General features: G+C 35.9%; 3 protein-coding genes across 3 annotated transcripts; 1 reads left to right on the forward strand and 2 right to left on the reverse strand.

Moving 5' to 3' along the window:
* The first annotated feature begins 854 nt into the window (after positions 1-854).
* Positions 855-1,691, forward strand: LOC113334265 (F-box protein At1g11270-like). Its single transcript, XM_026580600.1, has one exon. The coding sequence runs from the start codon at positions 855-857 to the stop codon at positions 1,689-1,691; it is 837 nt and encodes a 278-aa protein (XP_026436385.1).
* A 660-nt stretch (positions 1,692-2,351) lies between these two features.
* On the reverse strand, positions 2,352-3,812 carry LOC113334188. The gene is made up of 2 exons (XM_026580534.1): positions 3,374-3,812; positions 2,352-2,918 (listed from the first exon to the last, which is right to left on the reverse strand). Exons 1-2 carry the CDS (start codon positions 3,698-3,700, stop codon positions 2,706-2,708), a joined length of 540 nt encoding a protein of 179 aa, XP_026436319.1. The 5' UTR covers positions 3,701-3,812; the 3' UTR covers positions 2,352-2,705.
* A 3,523-nt stretch (positions 3,813-7,335) lies between these two features.
* On the reverse strand, positions 7,336-22,149 carry LOC113334266 (probable mediator of RNA polymerase II transcription subunit 37e). The gene is made up of 5 exons (XM_026580601.1): positions 22,029-22,149; positions 9,376-9,522; positions 8,249-9,072; positions 8,083-8,200; positions 7,336-8,039 (listed from the first exon to the last, which is right to left on the reverse strand). Exons 1-5 carry the CDS (start codon positions 22,147-22,149, stop codon positions 7,336-7,338), a joined length of 1,914 nt encoding a protein of 637 aa, XP_026436386.1.
* Positions 22,150-22,165: the final 16 nt, after the last annotated feature.

A 22,165-nucleotide genomic window follows, 5' to 3' on the forward strand; every position in this document is an offset into this window, starting at 1 on the left:
TCCTCTTGTACGTTATAGTAGACTTCCTCCGTTAGGAATCTACGGATCACGGCTACACACTTGTGATCAAGAGTATTCCATTCATCGTCTTTGCGTGCTCCCTTTTTCGCAACTCCACCCAATGGATCAGCAAGGTATTTCTCATATAGGTAGTCTTCGATCTGAGACTTCCAAAACGCAAAGTTCTTCCCATTAAAAACTTTAACCCTAGCTACCGTACTTTCGTTATTATCACCCATAACTCCCACTCCAATTGTACTACGATAAACCCTAAAGCTCTAACCCGGGCTCTGATACCAGTTGTCAGGATTTACTTAGGGAATCACTGACAACCGCGGAATCACGGATCTTGAGATATTATGATGAATAATAGGTAAACCAAGCACAAACAACTATGATAATACGAGAAAGATAAATCAACTCACAAGACACAAGATTTATAGTGGTTCGACCAATACATACAACTTGTATATATTTTCTACGTCCACTTTGAGCCGCACCAACTCAAATCCACTACGAACAAAAACGATTACAACGTCGTGTGAATCCCAGAAAACCCTTGGTTACTCCGCAACAATTACCCGAGACGATAACCTTGTCTCTTGTTCCTCACCAATATTCTCTCACAACGAAACCCTAACTTTAGCCCTAAAAGCTATACAAGAAATCTCTCACCGATCTCTTAATCGTTTTCTACACAATGTACAAATTCTACATGGCCTAACTATCTATTTATATAGGTTACAAACTTGGCCACCAAGAATTCTAACCGGTTTAGGAAACCCCTTCCCTAAATAAAAAATGGCTAACTTTAGGAAATAATTAATTAGTCTTCAATAATTAACAAGTTAGATATGTGGATGTGGAGAAGCAGAAGCAGCGAAACAAGAGGAGGAAACACAAGAAGTGCGAAGAGGAGGAGGGTTATATGTGTTGATTATAATAATGCAGATCACATTGACAGTAGTTTAATTATCGACGACGATTTCGTGGTTTTTCAGATACTGAGCAGACTGCCAGTGAAGTCACTTATGCGGTTCAAGTGCGTGTGTAAAAGTTGGAAATCGATTATCGAACACGATGCACACTTCATCAATTTACACCATAGCCTTTCTGAAGCACGCCCAGGTTTCTTAATTGTGGTTCCGAGTACCGCAGGATATAGTCAGGATCACACCAGGGGTTATGAGTCTTTCTTGTCAGGTAATTTGCACTTTGATAGCAGAGGAGTCAAAATTCACACCGTCAGGAAAATTCAGTCAATTTCAAATCTTACAACTTTGGGACCTATTAGAGGATTCATCTGTTTGCCTGACATCTTTGCTGTTCAGATATACAATGTCAGCACCGGAGAAGTAACACCATGGATCAAGTCGTCGGTGTTTACAAATGTAGAGAAAGAGAATGTCATCTTGAAAGTTTATGAGCAGCCGGAATGTTATTTTGGGTTCGATCCCAGTACTGGAAAACATAAAGTTATCTTTCTGTGGTATGCAGGTAGATTCAAAAAACGGCAAGTTTGCGAGGTCTTGACTGTAGGGGACAATATGTGGAGAATAATTGATGATGCACCTCCATGTAAACCAAATGGAAATATCAGTGCTTGTGAAAATGGTTCCATATATTGGTTTATGTACAGTGGCATTGCACCTTGGATACGTAGCAATGATTATGTAGAGGCGGTTGAGTAATCTGAATCCATAATGGACATTCGATATCGGATCGGAGAAGTTTAGGGTGATCCTAATTCCCAAATTCACCATTTTAGAGTATACTGTGCGTTCCTGCTATGGATTATTAGAAATGGATGGATGTCTAACCGTGATACGTCGAAAAGATCGCACAGTGAAGATGTGGAAATTTCATGATCACAACAAAGAGACTGGAACATCTACTGCTAGTAGTGAAAAAGATTGGACTGAAGTGAATGTCAGACTACCTTCTTATATATCTTTTCATATGCCTGTTTACTTTCATTCAGTTGCTGGAAAAGACCAGATTATCTTAGAAACCTATAATCCACCACCTAGCACGGATCAACACATATATGGGGGTTTCCAGAGGAATGTAAAGTTTGCCAGGTTTTATTCTTACAACCTGATAAACAAGACTTTCAGGGAGTTTAAAATCAAAGGAATTTCCTGCATTCCAGAAAATTGCAGTACTATATGTTCAACTTTTGTATAAAATCTTCTGCCTGTTCAGAAGAAACTGCAACACTAGTGAGCTGAGTCCCCAAGCTAAGTGCATCAACTTTCCTTTCTGATAATTGTCTTTAAGAAATGTTGTGTACTTTATTCGCCTGTAAAATCAGCTGTTTTTTGCTTGTTTGAGACATCTTATGCAAACTCTGAAATGTAAGACTAGTATTTGTCATCAAGAACCCACTGGGAATACATGATTTACTGTTAAAACATATTGGGAAACTGGTAAAGTAAAAGTGTAAAGAAAACTACTAATAGGTTGTGCTAAGCAAACACGAGAGAAGATTGTGCTAAGCAAACACAAGAGACGAATTTACGACCAATCTAATAAAATCGAGTTGCACTAGAGGACATGAGTATTTACAAAGGTAGAGATATGATTCCATCCATAACTTCCTACTTCCCTGGTTTTCCTACCATACTAGTAACTTGCTGCTAAGCATAAACAAAATAACCCACACTCCGGACCCTTCTATTACCTTACCGACTTGCATACGGTTATCATTTCAAAAGTGAATCGAGATGTTGTCGTGACCTCTTCATGAAACATGCGAGCGAGTAATCAAATAATGGGGATCCTGGTTGAAGTTTGCAAATGCGTTTAATCCCCATCTGTTCAGTACACCAAGCATTTGGACCTTCTAGCCAACCCACCACAAGTATGCTGGAACACCTTTCTTCTCCTCCTTTGCGTGTGTGAGGTTCACGTTCGATCTGTTGTTAATACCATATAATATCAATATTCAACAAAGTCAGATTGGCAATAGCATTTTCTATGTCCTCACCAACACCACCCACCACCACCACTAACACCAAACTCTAAAACCCTGAATGATAAAAGAATTTGCACTAAAACAACCCAATTAAGAATCAGCTACTGTGTCAACCCGCCGATTCAATAACTCACGTTATAGCATCTACTGATTAGTGGACTCAGATAAAACAATCAACTAAAGGTAAACCCCTAAAACTCTGAATCAAACATAAATGGCTAGTATCACATAAATCAAGATTTGAATCAGTCACTAACTCACCCACCGATTCAATAACACTCACTAACTCACCACCACCAATACCCTAACATAAACCACATGCACATACAAAGAAATGAAACAAAGAAAATGAAAGAACTTAACACTTAAAATAAATCAGTGATAGAGCCAACTCACCGATTCAATGACACCATTGTAGAACTTTTGATCATCTTCACCTTGTTCGAGTAATGCACAGACATCCGATCCACGTCTCATATCATAACACTCTCCATCTTGTACCTGAAGACAAGCTGGACGAAACCGGTTCAAAAACTGATCCAACTCATTCACTGTTTTGTAATCTTTCACATTGAACATCTCATCATCATCTTCATCAAACTCAAAGAATTTCACAGTAAGAACAGTGTTTTGCTTGCTTAAAACGAGTCTATCTACTGTGTACCAAGCATCATCGTAGATTGAACGGAAATCTAACTGTTGGTTTTGATCTGTTTTTCCCATTTTTTTGCTCTTCTTTTTTGAAATCCCCAGAAATTTCTTCTTCTGCAGAGAGAAAAGAGAAGAATATTGGGTAAAAGTAATAATGGAGCAGAGGATGATAGTACTAGTAGTACTTCATGATAAGACAAGCGTCTGAATAAGAGTGAAAGAAAAGAATATAATACTCTCACAGCATGTTTGTTTTTTCCACCACGGAGACGCTAACCTCTATTAGGCTCTATGTAGTGGTGGGTCCCATTAGTATTGTTGTTTGTTTTTTTCCAATATCTCTATATAAATAGAGGCAAATCTCAATTTATATAAAGGAAATTAAATAGTAACAATTAGGTGTTATCTTTGACCTTCTATCTCTATTAAATCTTCAAATAATTAATATATCGTTGAACAAATTTATATTGTCTAAAAATAATCCTTAATTCAAAATCTAAAATTTTCTCTGTTTCAGAAAAAGTGACATTTTCTCCCTTTTCATAAAAATGGATACTTTCGTGTTGTTTATGAAAAGTGATATTTTGCTCCGTCTCAGAAAAAGTGACACTTTAGCCCCGTTTTAGAAAAAAATGATACTTTCGCCCCATTTCAGAAAAAGTGATATTTTCGCCCGTTCCAAAAAAAGTGATATTTTTCCCTGTTCAGAAAAAGTGATATTTTTGCTCAGTTTCAGAAAAAGTGATATTTTTTCCGTTTCAGAAAAATGATTTTTTCAGAAAAAGTGATTTTTTTTTGTCCCGTTTCAGAAAAAGTGATACTTTCGCCCGTTTCAGAAAAAAGTGATATTTTTGCGTTGTTTCAGAAAAAGTGATATTTTCGCCTCTTTTCAGAAAAAGTGATATTTTGCCCCGTTTCAAAAAAAGTGATACTTTTACCCCGTTTCAGAAAAAATGATACTTTCGTCCCCGTTTCAGAATAAGAGAACATCTTTGATTGTATTTTCTAATATATATTTTTTTTGCAATTTTTGAACATCTTTGGTTGTAATGGTCTTCATGGATTTTTTGAATTTTACAAGAGTAAAATGAGAAATATATAAAATTTGCTGCACAATATAGAGTTGTTAGATAATGGTCAAACAAACATGATTTTAAGAGACATTATATAATGATATTTATATAGATATAGAGGTAAACCTCTACGTAGAACCCTCTACCTATGTAGAGGAAAAAACAAACATGTTGTTAGCCTACACCACTGTACTTGTTATACTACGGTGTGCAACCACAAAGAAAAGCTCCACTCTTCTCCTAATTAATCCATATTCAGTCGGATGGATTTTCTACTCAAATAATGTGACACTAATCCTGGTGTGAACACGTAAATCACGGTGGTATCCATGTTTTCACAAACAATATTCACATTTGTAAATAAAAGCGTTATAAGAAGTAAAACAGATGTGAAATGGCACAAAACAGTATGACTCGTCGACTCAGAGTTTTCGGACTCGTCATTCTCTAGTCGGGAGGGATTGATTCAGCCATTCTACACAGTTAAGATGCATATATCACAAAGCATAATCATAATAACAGAAAGTAAGGTACTGAAATGTCAATAAGACAGTTATTTACGTGGTTCAGCACTAAGGCCTACGTCCATGGGGTTGGTGTTTCACTATGTATTGAGGGGTTACAAAGATAGTCGAATGACTTTAAGTGAACAACGATGCTATAGGGGAAATATGATTCATACTTACTCTTCTTATTTCTCTTTCCTATACGCTTCCCTAGTTACTCAAAACTGGTCGACCCCTTCTCTCTTAATGGAGAGGGGTATTTATAGGGATACTACATGGGGTCCACTGCTAAGGTCGACTGCCACCTTATCTTCTTGTTCTTTGTGCTGATCCGCTGGTGTCTTCGTCTTCAACTGATGCCCCCAGCGGTTATGCCTTCCGACGACGAGTCACTTCTTTCTCCTCCACAGGTTGGTTGACATGTACCCTATGTCTAGAGTGTTTAGTGCGGGTGGTTGGGGCTGTCTGCACGCGCCAGACAGCTGTCTGCGGCTCCCATCACATCCATGTCAGTTGGATTATCCCTGGTCGTTGATCTTAGATCCTTCTCGAGATGGAATAAAGTGAATCCTTGGGAGTTCTTCAGTGCTTCGCGGTAGCTCGTTCTTTCAGTGCTCCATGATTCCTAACCATCGGATCAGTTCGATAATGAACATATGCTGATGACAGATGTTACTTGGGTGTTGATATGTTGCATCGTGTCTTGATGTTCCAAACTGTGTGCTCTCCACGTGTAATTCCCTGGACACGTGGCGAGTGATGATTTATGTGTATACACCTGGGGAAAACGTAATTTTCAGAAAACAACAAGAATGAAAGGCTATGTCAATCTGTCAAAATGCTTTAGAAAGATCAAGCTTAATGGCCATGAATTCCTTATTGTTCTTTCTCTTTTTAAAGAAATTAAAATTTCGTGTGTTAAACTTAAAATAGTGTTATCCTGAATTTGCCGGTTAGAAATGAACCCGACGGGAAGGGTGGGTTTGATCATATTTTGTTAACATGTTGGTTTGTCGAATTCAGCTTTGGTCACTCAATGGTTAGTAAATCATGATTAATATAAATCGCATAATTTATAGAGTGTTGTTGTCTCAAATCTCCACGCTTCATAATTATAAATTTACTATGAGTTGCAAGAAAAAGTATCATCTACGAAAATAGTACTAGTATATAAGATACTGAAGCAGGTAAACATTACCAACTCATTCATTTATGACGTTGGCCTTCAAGTAGATTTTTTTTTAATTTTTGGATAAGAACTTAAAAGTTAAAACTCATGAGAAAATGTAAATCACATTTTGAAGGAAAAATGTTAAAACAAAATAAACTATGCAAGACAAACCGTAGCACTTTGGACCAGACAAAAAAGAAGAAAAAAAATTAACCATAGCAAAACAAGCCAAAAGATCAAACATTTCGTGAAATCCATAAGACTTGGGACTTCCGATTGTGCAATTAATCTGATGCCGTGAAACCATTGCAGACTTTAGAAAAAGACCCCCACACTAAGTTCCATTTTCCTGAAAAGAAATAATCTATCAACAGTATACCAAGCATCATCGCTGATTGAACGGAAATCCAACACTGGGTTTTGCTTCATTTTTCTGGGACGACCCCGACCCATAACTAGCTGTAATTTCTTGTACAAAGAGGAAAAGGAACAGTAGAAATTCTGCAGATTTTCAAGTAAAACTATACTTGAATAAAGAAGATGATAATCGTTCATCATCTCAACTTTATGCAGTTGTACAACACAGTGACACACTTTAGAGAAAATAATCAAATGGTAGATACTAGATAGTCATGTATCCGTATTAACACAGTAACACTTAAAAATGGTAGTAGTTAAAAAAGTGCAACAATAGATAGCAATTCTGTATGCTTTGCTAATATGCAATCACCATCACCCAACTCTGTATGTTAGAAGTACTTTCGAACTGAGGCTTCTAAAATATTTTTAGCCAACAGCAACCATCTGGTCGTCAGAATGACATAAAAGAGAAATAACTACCTAAAATTTAACCAAGTATATCGAAATATAAAAAGTGATCATCGGAGAGAGGAATAAACGTTCGAGATTTCTAAGACAAGAAATTAGATGAATCAAAAGTAGAAAAGATAACTCACTTTAATCGACTTCCTCAATTTTGGGTGCAGCACCACCTTGCTGGTAAATCTTGGCTATCATAGGGTTGCATACATTCTCCAACTCCTTCCTCTTGTCTTCCTCGATTTTGGGTGCAGCACCACCTTGCTGGTAAATCTTGCCTATGATGGGGATGCACACATTCTCCAACTCCTTCCTCTTGTCGTTAACATCATCTGCGTCAGCTAATTCATTCTCATCCAACCACTGAATGGCACCGTTGACTGCATCCTCGAGCTTCTTCTTATTATCCAATGCTAGCTTCCATCCAGAATTATTGATTGTATTCCTCATGTTGTATGTGTAGTTCTCCAATAAGTTCCTTGACTCTACCTTCTTCTGGTGTTCTTGATCTTCTTGCTGGTATTTCTCAGCTTCTAGAACCAAACTCTCAATCTCATCTTTCGACAACCTACCCTTGTCAATTGTAAATTTAACCTTATTTTCGCTCTTTGTTAACTTGTCCTCAGCAAAAACAGTTAATATACCATCTGTGTCAATACTGAAGCACACGGAAATGTCGTGAACACCATTTGGTGCTGGAGTAGTTTCCGACAAAGTGAGTTTACCCAAAAGGTTATTCTCGCTGCTTCTGGCTCTTTCACCCTCATACACAGCAATCGACACATGCCTTTGTTCGTCGGAGATCATAGTGAATTTCCCCTCCTTCATGGTGGGAACCATTCCTTGAGACCAACACATTCATAACATCTCCATGTGGCCCAATACCAAGAGAATGAGGAGTCGCAGCCAACAACAGCCAGTCATTAATCTTCTCATCATCCGCACTCAAAATTGCAGCTTGCACTGCAGCACCATAAGCAACAGCCTCATCAGGGTTGATGCTCTTGCATAGTTCCTTTCCGTTAAAAAACTATCGAAATAAAGACTGAACCTTGGGAATTCTAGTGGATCCACCGACAAGGACAACTTGGTGAACAGAGCTCTTGTCCATTTCTGCATCTCTCAAACACTTCTCAACATGTTCCATGCATTTCAGGAACAAATCCAAGTTCACGTCTTCGAATTTAGCACGAGTAATAGACATATGAAAATCGATTCCTTCATACAAAGAATCAAGTGCAATGGTTGTCTGGGTAGTAGACGAGAGAATCCTCTTTGCCTTCTCACATGATGTTCTCAACCTCGTCAGAGCCCTTGGGTTCCCACTAACGTCCTTGTTATGCTTCCTCTTGAACTCTTGAACGAAGTGATTTAACATACGATTATCGTACTCCACTCCTCCAAGATGTGTATCTCCAGTTGTAGCCTTGACTTCAAATATATTACTTTCTATTGTGAATAGTGAGACATTAAAACTACCACCAAGATCAAAAATAAGAACATTCTCCGCATCATTATTTGTTCCTCGCTGATCGACGGCATAAGCAAAAGCAGCCGTCGTTGGTTGACTAATGATTCGCTCTACATTTAGACCAGCAATTGTACCATCATCCCTGGCAGCATGACGCTGAGAATCGTTGAAGTAAGCAGGGACTGTAATAACAGCATTCTTAACGCTCGAACCAAGATAAGGTTCGGCAGTGTCTCGCATCTTAATCAGAACCATGGATGAGATTTCCTCAGCTGAAAACTGTATATCCTTTCCCTTGTCATCGACTTGAATCATGGGTATCTCGTCCATGCCAGCAATGACTTTGAAGGGACAACTCTGAACAAGGCTATTGCTGATTTTCCTGCCAATTAATCGTTTTGCATCTACAAAGCAAAAAACAAACTCAGAAAACAACAGAAAAGTACTAAAGACATAAATAACCACCAACGGCTTGCGTGGCTTAATTAAAGTTTGATATGGATATCAAAGTTTGATACCCTTTCTGGAGAACCACAATAATTTGGAAGATTAAGATTGGTGCAGTTTCATGCCAAATACGAAATGATCAATTGGCTGGGTTTCAATAACCTAAGATCATACACATGTATACATACGAGTATACCTCATTTCTTTCATAACATAAAGATACTAAACTAGTAATTTACAATAACCTAATATACACTTACTGAAAATGGTGTTGGCAGGATTAAAAGCAGCTTGATCCATAGCAGCATCTCCAATCAAACGTTCAGTATCAGTAAAGGCAACATAAGATGGAGTAGTACGATTCCCTTGGTCATTAGCAATAATCTCTACATGACCATGTTGCCATACTGCAACGCATGACTTTGTTGTCCTAAATCTATTCCAATTGCTGCTCCTTCTTTACTGCTAAACATTTTAATAACAATACGAGTAAGATAAAATGAAGTAAAGCGATGCGAAATAGACGATATTTAAGAAGAAATTAAGAAAAGATAAAAAGAGAATTCGTGTTTAACGAATAATAAGACTGATAAATAATATGTTTGATTAAAAGATTGTATTAAGAGACAATCCTTATGCCTGTTTATATAGGCTTAAGCTAGATACCTAAAATATTACTAGAACTCTAAATAAAGATATACTCAAATAAGGAAATACTAGGAGTTCTAAATATAGGATAGCTAGATGTCCTGCCTGCTATTCGAAGTCTTGAAGTGAAAAACCCCAAAAATTCTCTACTCAGTACACCACCTAATCTGAGCTCAGCTCATTCTACTAATAAGTAACAACTCTGATAAACTCCTAGAATAACTGTAGAAGAACTTGTGGTGACTTACTATTCTATATACGAAGAAGATGGAAACTCACCATTGTGTTGTTTCTTCAAAACCTAAATCGAACTTAGAAAGAAGTACCCCTATAGGGGTTTCACGGTGAGGACATTGTTTTTCTTGCTTAAAACGAGTTTATCCACTGTATACCGAGCATAATCGGTGATTGAACGGAAATCTAAGAGTTGTTTTTTTTTTTTAAATCCCTAGAAATTTCCTCTGCAGAGAGAAAGAGAAGATGAAGGAGTGGAGCATGAGAAATCCCTAGAAATTTCTTCTGCGGAGAGAAAGAAAAAATGAAGGAATGGAGCATGAGATGAAGTAGTACTAGTCCTCAAGAATAAAGAAGAGGAAGAAGTAGAATCAAACTAGTCCTCCAGACAAATGTCCGAATAAGAGAGTATAAGAATATAATACTCTTAACCTACACCCCTACACTTGTTATCCTACACTGCAACCACAAAGAAAAGGTCCGTTCTTCTCCAAATTAAAAGACACTTCAGACAAGACAAATATCCGTATAAGAAGATTAAAAGAATATAATAATCTCAACCTACACCACTATACTTGTAATTAATCCTACACACCGCATGCCAGCACTGGTATAAAATCGTGTTTTCAACCGTACATCTCCTACCCAGTCCTTATTCCGTCAAATCCGCCGGATGGATTTTCTTGAATATCTCCCGTGGCGAATACGAGAGACAGTACTGCCGGACCCACTTGTTTTTCTCTTGATGGGGCCAAGGGTTGTTTCTCGTGATTTCTTCCGAAAATTCTCACGGTAAATGTAGCATTACTGAAATGAATACAATATCGTACGATACGAGTATATTCGGGTGTCGATTAAAATCAAGCTTCTTTATCAACATTGGATGGCAAAATATTTTTTTGGGTTAATTAGATTGTTGGTGTGGTTGGCGTGAAGAAACAAAATCATAAGTATTAATTACGTAACTATTTTTGTTAACATGTGTAGTTTTCTGCACATCTTATCGTAAGCCAGGTTAAAAGAGGAACGCTCATAGACTTGGCGAGCCAACGATAAAACCTCAGCCATTCTCCTATGAAAATAAGGTAGCTCTTGGCGAGCTAGTGATAGATAATACAAGGTGAGACCAGTACTAAAATAGGTGACCGCTTAGGAAGTCCTCGTGTACCTTTGTTTGGTTAAAAACTAGCTATTTCTTAGGGAAAGGGAGGGAACAGTACCCCAAATTTTTAGGATTAAAAGCTTAGAAGAAGGAAGGATTTTATATTTAAAAATGATTAGTGTTGTAGGACTCTTGGCGAGATGTGATAGACAACACAATACAACAACAAGATCACTTGTGTGATTGACTATTGATACATGATAGAGACGATACGACAACAAAATGTGCACTTGATAATAAGTACGTTATTAAACCGAAACTCTATAGGATCAATATCAAGTGTTACGGAGTTAACGTACATGTGTAATTTACTTAATTATAATAACAATTATAATGCGGAAAAAAATGACATGGCAAGATTTTGTTAATTAAGGAGGAAACTTCAAATTCAAAAAAATCCCGGGACCTAGTCCAGTTTTGTATACTCTCAGAATTAAACTGTTATACAAAATCTAATACCAACTTCGTATAGTTGAGACCAAGAAGACTACCCATATCTACTTAGTTTCCTCGGTATCCCTGCGCCTTCAACTTCTAGAGTCACGCACGTGAATAACAATCCTTTGTATCGTATTCCAAACAGCAAAGGAAGAATCTTTTTGGTAACCACTCTAATCAATCTTTCTATAAGATATTAATGTGTCGTTGACAAAGGCTATTTTGTTTAATATAATAGTCTCCTTTGTCTGGTTAGATCAATCTATCTTTTGATTACCGAAATAATCAAACTCTAGATTCGCAATCAATCATTATAGATCTCAAAGAGAAACTATAAAGCGATACCGATCTCACACAACTAATCAATCAAGTCTATTAAAGATGAACCGATTCTAGTTGGATCTCATCCGATCAAGGTTGTGAACACAATTCACAAGATACGAAAACTAATAAGAAAAACTTCGTTGTCTTCAAATCTTCGTTTGTCTTCAATAATAAGTTGTACAACACAACTTGGATCCTCTTGTGATCAATCACACACAGAACTGAGTCTTTTAAAATGGATTACCAAAAGATGTTTATAGATCCGAAGATGGTTTTAAAGATCCCATCAATACTTTGATCTATTTTGAGTGAGCCTTATATCAGAAGAGAAGGTTCTCAAGAATAAACAAACTAGGTGTAATCAATGTTTCAACAACCCGTTAATCAATCAAATCAACAATCGAAAACTAATACCACTACAATTATTTAGTTACCCACCAACGATACTCGTTTAGCTTCTTGATCCACATAATTCTTTAAACGAGCGGTCGTAAGAGATTTCGTCTAATTAGGGTACTTTCCTCTCCGGATAGACGGATCCACCAGAAATAACAAGAATGAAGTTTACCTCGCTCTTAGGATAGTTTGCAAGAAATGCAAACTCAAGTATTTATACACCAAGGTTGTTTGGAAAATAAGGAAATTCCAAAACCGAAAATACTCTCAAGATATTCTCATTAAAGTACCTAAATTCGGTTTTCCTATTTCCACTTAAATGCCAAACCATATTTATGAAAACACTCATAGAAAACTTCTATTATTAGTCTAGCACATTAACTAATAATATTTTCCAGAGGATATGCTTTAATTGCTGGTAATTAAAACATATATGATGGAAATCATAATTAAATGCTTTTCAATATTTCAGACCAGGATCACCTTGAGAATCAGGGAATATCTTTGAAAACTTAATGATAGGAGTTATGTACATGTTCAAATAATGTCGACATCTATAAGATTCTCATCTTAACAAACCCAAAACCCTAATTCACACACACCATGAGGAAATATGTGAACCATGGAAGGATAGAACCAACTAAACCATCACTCAAAAAAAAATGTTGTGACTGGTTATAACATGATTCCCAATATAGGTTGTAATCGGTTACACCTTGCTCCACAAAGTAGCTTGTGACTGGTTAGATCTTGCTTCCCGAAGTAACTTGTGAACGGTTACAACTAACTTCACAATTTATCTTGTGACTGGTTATACTTTAATCCCAAAATAACTTGTGACAGGTTACAACTTGCATTCCAATATAGCTTGTGATCGTTTACACCTTGATTTCCAATGTAAATTGTGACAGATTACAACTAGCTATATTATATAGGCTATGTCCAGGTATACCTCAAGTATCAACATATAAGTTAAGATAGGTTCTACCTTTGTCATCTTCCGATGGTAATCCAAAATATATTCAATACAGAACAAGACCAATCATGATTTCCCTTTCGATTATGCAAACAAGTTCATTCATCTACTTCCTTAAACAAATGTAATAATAAATAGTTTTCTAGGATGAAATCGCACCTATATAATGCACACATAATCCAACAAATATATACAATAGATTAGGTCGATGTCATATTAACGAAGTTCCAAAAGACCCATCCCTCCACCGACATTGTCCCCACTTAGCGACTGCGATTATCCGATAGTGTGGGGTTTCAACGGGCATCGTTGGTCATCCAACCGTGGCATAGATCTCATAGAAGTATACAAGACACAATTGTTGCAAAATCGATTTTGATTCACTCGAATCAATTCATGAACTTCATAGCCGCGGTTTGCAAAATATTGCATTCCTTATTATATAAATGTTTTAGTTCATGAACAAACCGATTTTAGAAAGTAACCTACTTAAGTATGCAAACGGGTAAGCATACCTAAGTAGCCGGACCGAGTTTGGTTACGCCAGTACGCGTATGGGTACGCATACCATTTCACATTCCAAACTCCAACAGAAATTCACGGAACACAAACTTCCGCCAGTACTCGTACGGGTACACGTACTTAGATTCCTGACTTCCAACAACCAACCAGTACACGTATGGGTACGCATACCTAGGTTCCCGGTTTTGGATTTATACACAAATGTGAATACACACTATGCTTATATCCAAACATGGTTACTTTTTCTAAACTCTCATTTCAATCATTGAAACTTTCTTAGAGGATAACAATAGTTGTTATCCACGAACTATTATCATCAAAGCGATTTTCAAGTTATTGAAATAATCAACATGACTTTCGTCAAGAGTAAAGATGAACTTGGTTAAAGCGAAATCTTACCAACACATATTTCGAGAAATAGATAAGCGAGTTAATTAACTCAGCTCGAAATAGCAAATGTGTATAATTGAAGTCTATATAGCAATACGACTTTTGTCTCAAAAAAGGAGATAGGCTAGATAGACTTTTGAGTGATAGATAAATTCAAGTCTGCACATACCTTTTGTTGATGAAGTTCTACAAGTTACCTTGAGTAGTTCTTCGTATTCATTCGATGAACGCCGTGGAGTCTAAATCTCAACTACACTTATTATCCTAATCCGAGACTTAGATATAAGTAAACTAGAAATCAAGACTTATAGTTTTAGAAACTAAACTTGACAAACAAGCTTGAGATATCAACGCTTGCAAGTTCGACCGAGCAGTGCTCTAACAATCTCCCCCTTTGTCAATTTTAGTGACAAAACTATCAATACATATGAAATATAAAATAAATAAACTTTGTAGCTTCTAATCCAAATGCTTGATCTCATTGGTTCTTCAATATTACTCGAAATCTTCGTCACTTCCAAGTACTCCAATGATTCTAAATGTGTTCAACTCTGCATCATTGTTGTTGAAGATCTGTAGTTATAACAATGAGAAAACATCAGCTCTCAATCACTGTAATACAGTGTCATAGTATTAGCATCAAAGTTCAATTGTATCACAACTTCCACAACAATACTATGGTGATATGTATCACTCCCTCTTAGTCAATACGTCATCTCACATGAAAACCACTCCCTCGTACATAATGATCTGTAAACCATATGTATTTGTAGTGTGAACTACACATTAATTCTCCCCCTTTTTTCTACAAAATTGGCAAAGGTACGAAAATTAGTGGGATTCTAATGAAATTTCCATAGAGACACTTCATGACCAAAAGAGAAGCACATATAGCGAAACTAAATGCATTCATCAAGGATTTTATAAAGATACAAGATAACCCATATAGCATTCCACAGCCGCACTCTCCACAAAGATTTGACAATTAAGCACAAGTTCAATTAAGAACTCTCCCCCATAAAATGTCATTCCAAAAGAACAAAAAGAGCAACCTTACTTTTACGAGAAAAGAATGATTTCTTTGGACATTAACAAATCTCATGAAACATGAATTTTGTATCCAAAATACTCAACTAAAATAACCACAAGTGAATCCATGATTAATTTAATCGGAAATGCTCACATAAGAAAACTTACGGAGCCTCACAGTATTTACACAAAGATGTGGATCAGGCAAAGACCAATACTGCGGAATATTCAAAGATTCATTCTATTTTTCATCACTATTTGCATAGATACATACAATAGACTTAATCTTTGTAAACAAAAGTTCATCCTATCTTCCATCAATATTTGCATAAAGACATAATAGGTTTAACTTTTGTATGTCAAAAGCTCAATCTATCTTTTATCAATACTTTCATACCGACATATAATAGAGTTAACTTTTGACCATGTATGGGACAATCATAGTTCACGGATGCAAACACACATATCCCATAACAATTTGCAATATATAAAACCATAAAGATTAATACTCCAAAATCATCTTCCAAATAAACTTTAGAATTTAAATAAATAAATCTAAAAACATTGCAAGACGAAAATCGTTGGACATAGCTATGTGTACTCAGAAAAATCGTTATTCCAAACCCTAGTTATCCTTCTTAAAACACAAGAATAGATTCTCATCATAAGAAGTTTCCAAGAAAAAATGTATAAATCCGAAAAAAAAAAAAAACTAATCATCATCTTCATCGTCGGAGACCATAAATGTGGCACAAATCTTGTCCATGTCCTCCTTGATTTCCGGATACTTAATAGCAATCACAAGTAATTGTTCTTACACACACTTTACCTTGGAATCAATTTTCCAAACACCCTTGTGAATTTGGTGAAGAAGCTTCATGGAGGAAGAATCACATGAGTCAACAAGAGTATTACATATTTGTCTCTTGCAAGCATTCTCCTTCATACGTTTAAAGGTACAAGGGTGAACAAGCTTGGGAGTTCCAATAGAGTTTCCAATGGGAGCAATTGAGAAGGTGCGACAAATTTGCTTCATCAAAAATGGATAGCCTAACTTCTTGTTGGAAGATGTCATCGACAACATTTGATAAATGATAAACCCACAAATGTCTAGACTTTGAGTTCCCAACTAAAGGAAATATTCCAACTCCGCAAACTCACGACTCCAACGAGAATTCTCAACCGGGGAGGGACAAAGATTAGAGATACCAAGCTTTCCGAACGATATCAAAGCAAGACTAAGATAATTTAGTAGAAAATTTTTCTTCAATCCAATTAACACTCTTTCCACAAAGACCATGTGAGATGGTTTCATAATATGGTCTTTCATCACTTGGTCTAGGAAGGCGAAAATTAACGAAAGGAATTTTGGTAATCCTTGAAATCAACTCTCTATTAACAAGAATCCTTTCTCTATTTATCATGGTCTTGAATTCCATGTCATCAAGATTAACATCATGAATGTTAGCATAAAAGATTCTTGTGAGAGTATCAAAACCTTCACCAAGACCATTCAAGATGTTTTCAAGATCAAATTTCTCAAAACAAATCAAATCTTCTTTATGACCACTAACCATATCCAACTTCTTTTCTAAAATAAAACCACTAGAAGAAATCCTTTCAAAGATCATACTACTAGAATCATTGACAAATCTAATTCTAATAGAGTCTTGATTTTGAGGAAAAGTCATTCTAGAAGATGATGAATCCAAACTTTTTGAAACCTTGAAGTTTCCCACGAGATCTAGAAGTTGAGAGTACAAGGAGAAGGAATAACTTACTTGATTTGCTCCTTGACGATGAAAGAAACCCTTAGTTACTTATGAATCCCCAAGGATGGATTTTAATGGAGATAATACATGAACCCTAGAAACGTTCACGTACGCGGACAAGAGAAGGTAGAAGAAAGGTACGCGTACCTTAGTTCTTATAGACCCAAGAATGAGCTTGGACCCATTCATGAACCGCGATCAACAAAAGGAAAGCAGGATTTCTTAAAACGTTTACCAACCAAGGTTCGCACACTAAGGGAATCAGTACAGTGCAGTAAGTGAATAGTAGAGAGACTACATCACTTTTAACTAACCTTGGAAAGAAGAAAAAATATTACAAAATAAATTAACCCAGACAAAATAGTCAACCGTTACTTTCCCCACTTCAAGTTATATACAAATGGGGTAAAGCCAACCTTGTTACCAAGTGGCGTGAAGTGCAGAGTGATCCTTCTGCAACTTTGCCGGTTGATATTTGTGACATGTGCCACGTTTATAATCATAGTAATGATGACACTCAGGGTTAATAGAATTTTTTAAATCTTTTTTCCTATGACCAAGGAACAACGTTTTCCGATCATTAGAACCTACACAAAACTCACCAGAGAAATTTTTATTAATATCATAGGAGTTGGTAGGAAACATAGTTTGTACACATGAATTGTCAGGCTTAGAACATTTATCAGAACGATTCAATTCCTTAAAAGAATCAAGTTTTTCTAAGAATTTAAAAACGCTTTAAATAGATCTTTTTCGATTGATCCATCACGATAATATTCCTCAAAAATATTAAGAGTTAATCATGAGATTCCATATCTTTGAGCATCGAACACGTTTTCTCAAACAATTTTTTTAGAAGAATTTTTAATTTTTTTTCTTAGGCTTTTCCTCATCATCCAAGTTTTCCAAAGTCTTAGATGGAGCGAGATTATCTTGAGAGACCGGAGGTCTTATGGATAATAAGCTTTGAACAATCTTTAAGAAATTCAGGCCTGCGTTACAGATGCCGAGAGCAAGTTTACCAACTACATTTCCCATAGGGATAGAATTTAGGGATCAGTCAAACACAAACTTATTAGGTTTATAGTTTTTGCCTGCTCTGACACCAATTGAAAAAGTGGGGGTACAACAACCTAATATTTCGCTTAGCAATCTGTATGGACTAACTCCAATATACTTTCAAGAAAATCAACTAGACAGTCAGACTCTATCTTTAGAAAAAGTATATCAAAGACTTATATCTCAATTTCTCGATTCAATCGCAATAAAACAAATAAGAATTTGCGAGCCTGATTGAATACAAGAGAAATAACTTGAACGGTACCAAATACCAATGTTCAAGGATCAATCAATTTCAGTCAACAACCCAAGGTTGGATTTACCAATTGATCGATTCGACGCACAACCTGTGAATTTTAATTATATAACAAAATATAATACGGAAAAAAAATAACACAGACACCAGAAGTTTGTTAACGAGGGAATCGCAAATGTAGAAAAACCTCGGGACCTAGTCCAGATTTGAACACCACACTGTATTAAGTAGCTACAGACACTAGCCTACTACCAATGAACTTCAGATTGGAATGTAGTTGAACCCTAATCAATCTCACACTGATTCAAGGTACAGTTGCGTTCCTTACGTCTCTGATCCCATCAGGATACTACGCACTTTATTCCCTTAGCTGATCTCACCTACAACCAAGAGTTTCTACGACCCAAAGTCTAAGACTTGATAAACAAATCTGTATCACACAGAAAAGTCTATTGAATAGATAAATTTGTCTCCCATAGATAAACCTACAAGTTTTGTTCTGTCTTTTGATAAATCGAGGTGAACAAGAACAAATTGATATATCAGACTTATATTCCCAAAGAACAGCCTAGAAATATCAATCACCTCACAATAATCTTAATCGATAACGAAACAAGATATTGTGGAATCACAAACGATGAGACAAAGGTGTTTGTGACTACTTTTTTATCTTTCCTATCGGATATAAAATCTCGATCAAATCTTAAAGAAGATAGTACTCTGTCACGATAGAAAATAGAAAGATCAGCACATGCAACTACAGAGAAATAGTTGGGTCTGGCTTCACAATCCCAATGAAGTCTTTAATTCGTTAACCTACCGGGTTTCGTGAAAAAACTAAGGTTAAGGGAGAATCGACTCTAGCTTATGCAACTAGTATCACACAGGAGGTTTGGGGGTTAGGTTTCCCAGTTGCTAGAGTTCTCCTTTATATAGTCTTTAAATCAGGGTTTGCAATTTAAGTTACCTTGGTAATAAAGCATCCAATATTCACCGTTAGATGAAAAACTGATTAGATTCAAGATAATATCTTTCAACCGTTAGATCGAACTTAGCTTGTTATACACAAATGAAATGTAACTTCATTTAGGTTTGGGTAACCGTACCTAAACGTGTAACCAGTCGTTTCAACAATACTTAACCAATGGTTAGCCATATGAGCACTTTAACATTAACCTTATTCATCTTCACCATAACTAGTCCAAATGAAACTAGTTAGAGAGTTGTTCTATTGCTTAGATCTCATAGAAGTATACAAGACACAAATGAAGCAAAATCGATTTTGATTCACTCGAATATATTCAAGAACATCATAGCCATAGTTTGCAAAAGATTGCATTCCTTATTATATAAATGTTTTAGTTCATGAACAAACCGATTTTAGAAAGTAACCTACTTAAGTATGCAGACGGGTACGCATACCTAAGTATCTGGAATGAGTTTGGTTACGCCAGTACGCGTACGGGTACGCATACCATTTCACATTCCAAACTCCAGCAGAAATTCACGGAACCCGAACTTCCACCAGTGCGCGTACGGGTACACATACTTAGATTCCGGACTTCCAACAACCAACCAGTACACATACGGGTATACATACTTAGGTTCCCGGTTTTGGATTTATACACAAATGTGAATACACACTATGCTTATATCCAAACATGCTTACTTGTTCTAAACTCTCATTTCAATCATTAAAACTTTCTTAGAGGATGGCAATAGTTGTTATCCACGAACTATTAGCATCAAAGCGATTTTCAAGTTATTGAAATAATCAACATGACTTTCGTCAAGAGTAAAGATGAACTTGGTTAAAGCGAAATCTTACCAACACATATTTCGAGAAATAGATAAATGAGTTAATTAACTCAGCTCGAAATAGCAAATGTGTATAATTGAAGTCTATATAGCAATACGACTTTTGTCTCAAAAAAGGAGATAAAATAGATAGACTTTTGAGTAATAGATAAGTTCAAGTCTCGACATACCTTTTGTTGATGAAGTTTTACAAGTTCCCTTGAGTAGTTCTTCGTATTCATTCGATGAACGCCGTGGAGTCTAAATCTCAACTACACTTATTATCCTAATCCGAGACTTAGCTATAAGTAGACTAGAAATCAAGATTTATAGTTTTGGCAACTAAACTTGAAAAATAAGCTTGAGATAGGAACGCTTGCGAGTTCGACCGAGCTGTGCTCTAACAATATCCATTTAAAATTTTCACGTAAAATACGTGTTGGAATTATAATCAAAGATCTGATTGATATGCTTTCTTAAGAATCTTGATATCCAAAGATTTAATAGATTTTTTTGGCATCAGTCCAAATGGTAGTCCTTGTATTATGTGCATGCATGAGTATTAATACATATTAATAACAAAAGATTCTCTTTAATTTCTAAAAAACAAAAAACAGATAAGGTAAGATTTTATTTTTTCAATGCACTACTATAAGTTGAAGTTCAAAACTGCACACATATATGTTCATAAAATTAAAATCAAAATTAAAATCAAAATCAAAATCAAAACTTCAAAAATGAGGGGAGCTCTTTTCATTTTTATTCTGGCAATTACTCATGTTTCACTAATATTAAACTCAGTCATCGCGGTGAATCCTAAAAAAGGGTTTAGTATGAAAATCATTGATAAAGACTCCAAAGAATCACCTTTGTATTTAGGTGACCATTTAACAAGAGACGAAAGGCTTCAAAGACTTGTCAAACAATATAAATTCCAAACACATTATATTGAGTCGCAAATATTACTCCAGAGAAATGTTACACGCTCAAAGAATCTTGATGTTGCACGTTTTCCTGTAGTTTACGAACCAATAAGGTTTTACGTTGCAAAGGTTGGTTTAGGTACTTTTCCTGGTAAACGACAATCATTCATGAATTATTATTTAATGATTGATTCAGGTAGTGATGAGACGTGGCTTCAATGCGAAGGTGCCTCTAAATCTTTCAATCAAGATATGCCAATTTATCCTTGGCGTTCGTCAAGTACATATCGTCATGTTCCTTGTAATACGCATCCTCATTGCAAGGGAGATAAGTGCAATTTTGATGGTCAATGCACTTATGTAACAAGATATATAAGTGGATTAGTTACATTTGGTATTGTTGCTGAAGAAAAATTCACTTTAGGATCCGATACTGGTGGTCTTGAAAGTATTGAATTACGCATAGGTTGTGGTTTTCTCCAAGAAAATTTCAAAAATTCTTTCGGTAATAATCATTTACATGGCAAACCAGATATTATTGCAGGAATACTTGGTTTAGGATTAGGACAATGGTCTTTTATAAACCAATTATAGTAGAAACTCTTTTAATTAATACTCGATTATTTAATAAACTCTTTTAAATAATATTTTTGTCCGGTCCCGAGTCGGGGACAACGTGCCAAATTAATAATTCGCTAAAATTATAAGATAATACATTTTTGATTACCTATGTAGACCCCATATGAAATATAAATTAATAATGCATATATATATTTAATACATTAGTGATTTACGAAGACTTTCTGAAAAATGATTTAATTGACTTCTATTTTTTGCTAAAATCAATATCGCATTGAATTTCATCTTTATTTTTTTTTATCATTGTAAGAATTTTTGGTGTTGTTTTCTCATAGCTCAGTAAGAAATTATTCAATGTGATTGTCGCTTTAATAGCCTCGCTTCGTGAAGGGGGGTCTATTGTAAAACTTTCATCATCTTCCTCCACATCTTTATCAGTTCCCGTAATGCTCTCGATTATTTTTTCATCAGTCAACAACTGTGTAACTTCATTTTCTTTCGGATAATTTAGGACATCTTCGAGAATCATTGAATTGCGATAGCCT

The sequence above is a fragment of the Papaver somniferum genome, unplaced genomic scaffold, assembly GCF_003573695.1.
Source record: "Papaver somniferum cultivar HN1 unplaced genomic scaffold, ASM357369v1 unplaced-scaffold_135, whole genome shotgun sequence".
Lineage (NCBI taxonomy): Eukaryota > Viridiplantae > Streptophyta > Magnoliopsida > Ranunculales > Papaveraceae > Papaver > Papaver somniferum.

Bases quoted from the DNA above. Each gene is read 5' to 3' on its own strand.
- LOC113334188 (XM_026580534.1), bottom strand. From the start codon at position 3,700: ATGGGAAAAACAGATCAAAACCAACAGTTAGATTTCCGTTCAATCTAC. The intron at 2,919-3,373 runs GTGAGTTGGCTC...TATTAACAACAG, and splicing joins ACAATGGTGTCATTGAATCG to ATCGAACGTGAACCTCACAC.
- LOC113334265 (XM_026580600.1), top strand. From the start codon at position 855: ATGTGGATGTGGAGAAGCAGAAGCAGCGAAACAAGAGGAGGAAACACA.
- LOC113334266 (XM_026580601.1), bottom strand. From the start codon at position 22,149: ATGATTCTCGAAGATGTCCTAAATTATCCGAAAGAAAATGAAGTTACA. The intron at 9,073-9,375 runs GTAAGTGTATAT...TTTGCTTTGTAG, and splicing joins TCCTGCCAACACCATTTTCA to ATGCAAAACGATTAATTGGC. The intron at 8,040-8,082 runs GTATTGGGCCAC...GTTGGTCTCAAG, and splicing joins TGCGACTCCTCATTCTCTTG to GAATGGTTCCCACCATGAAG.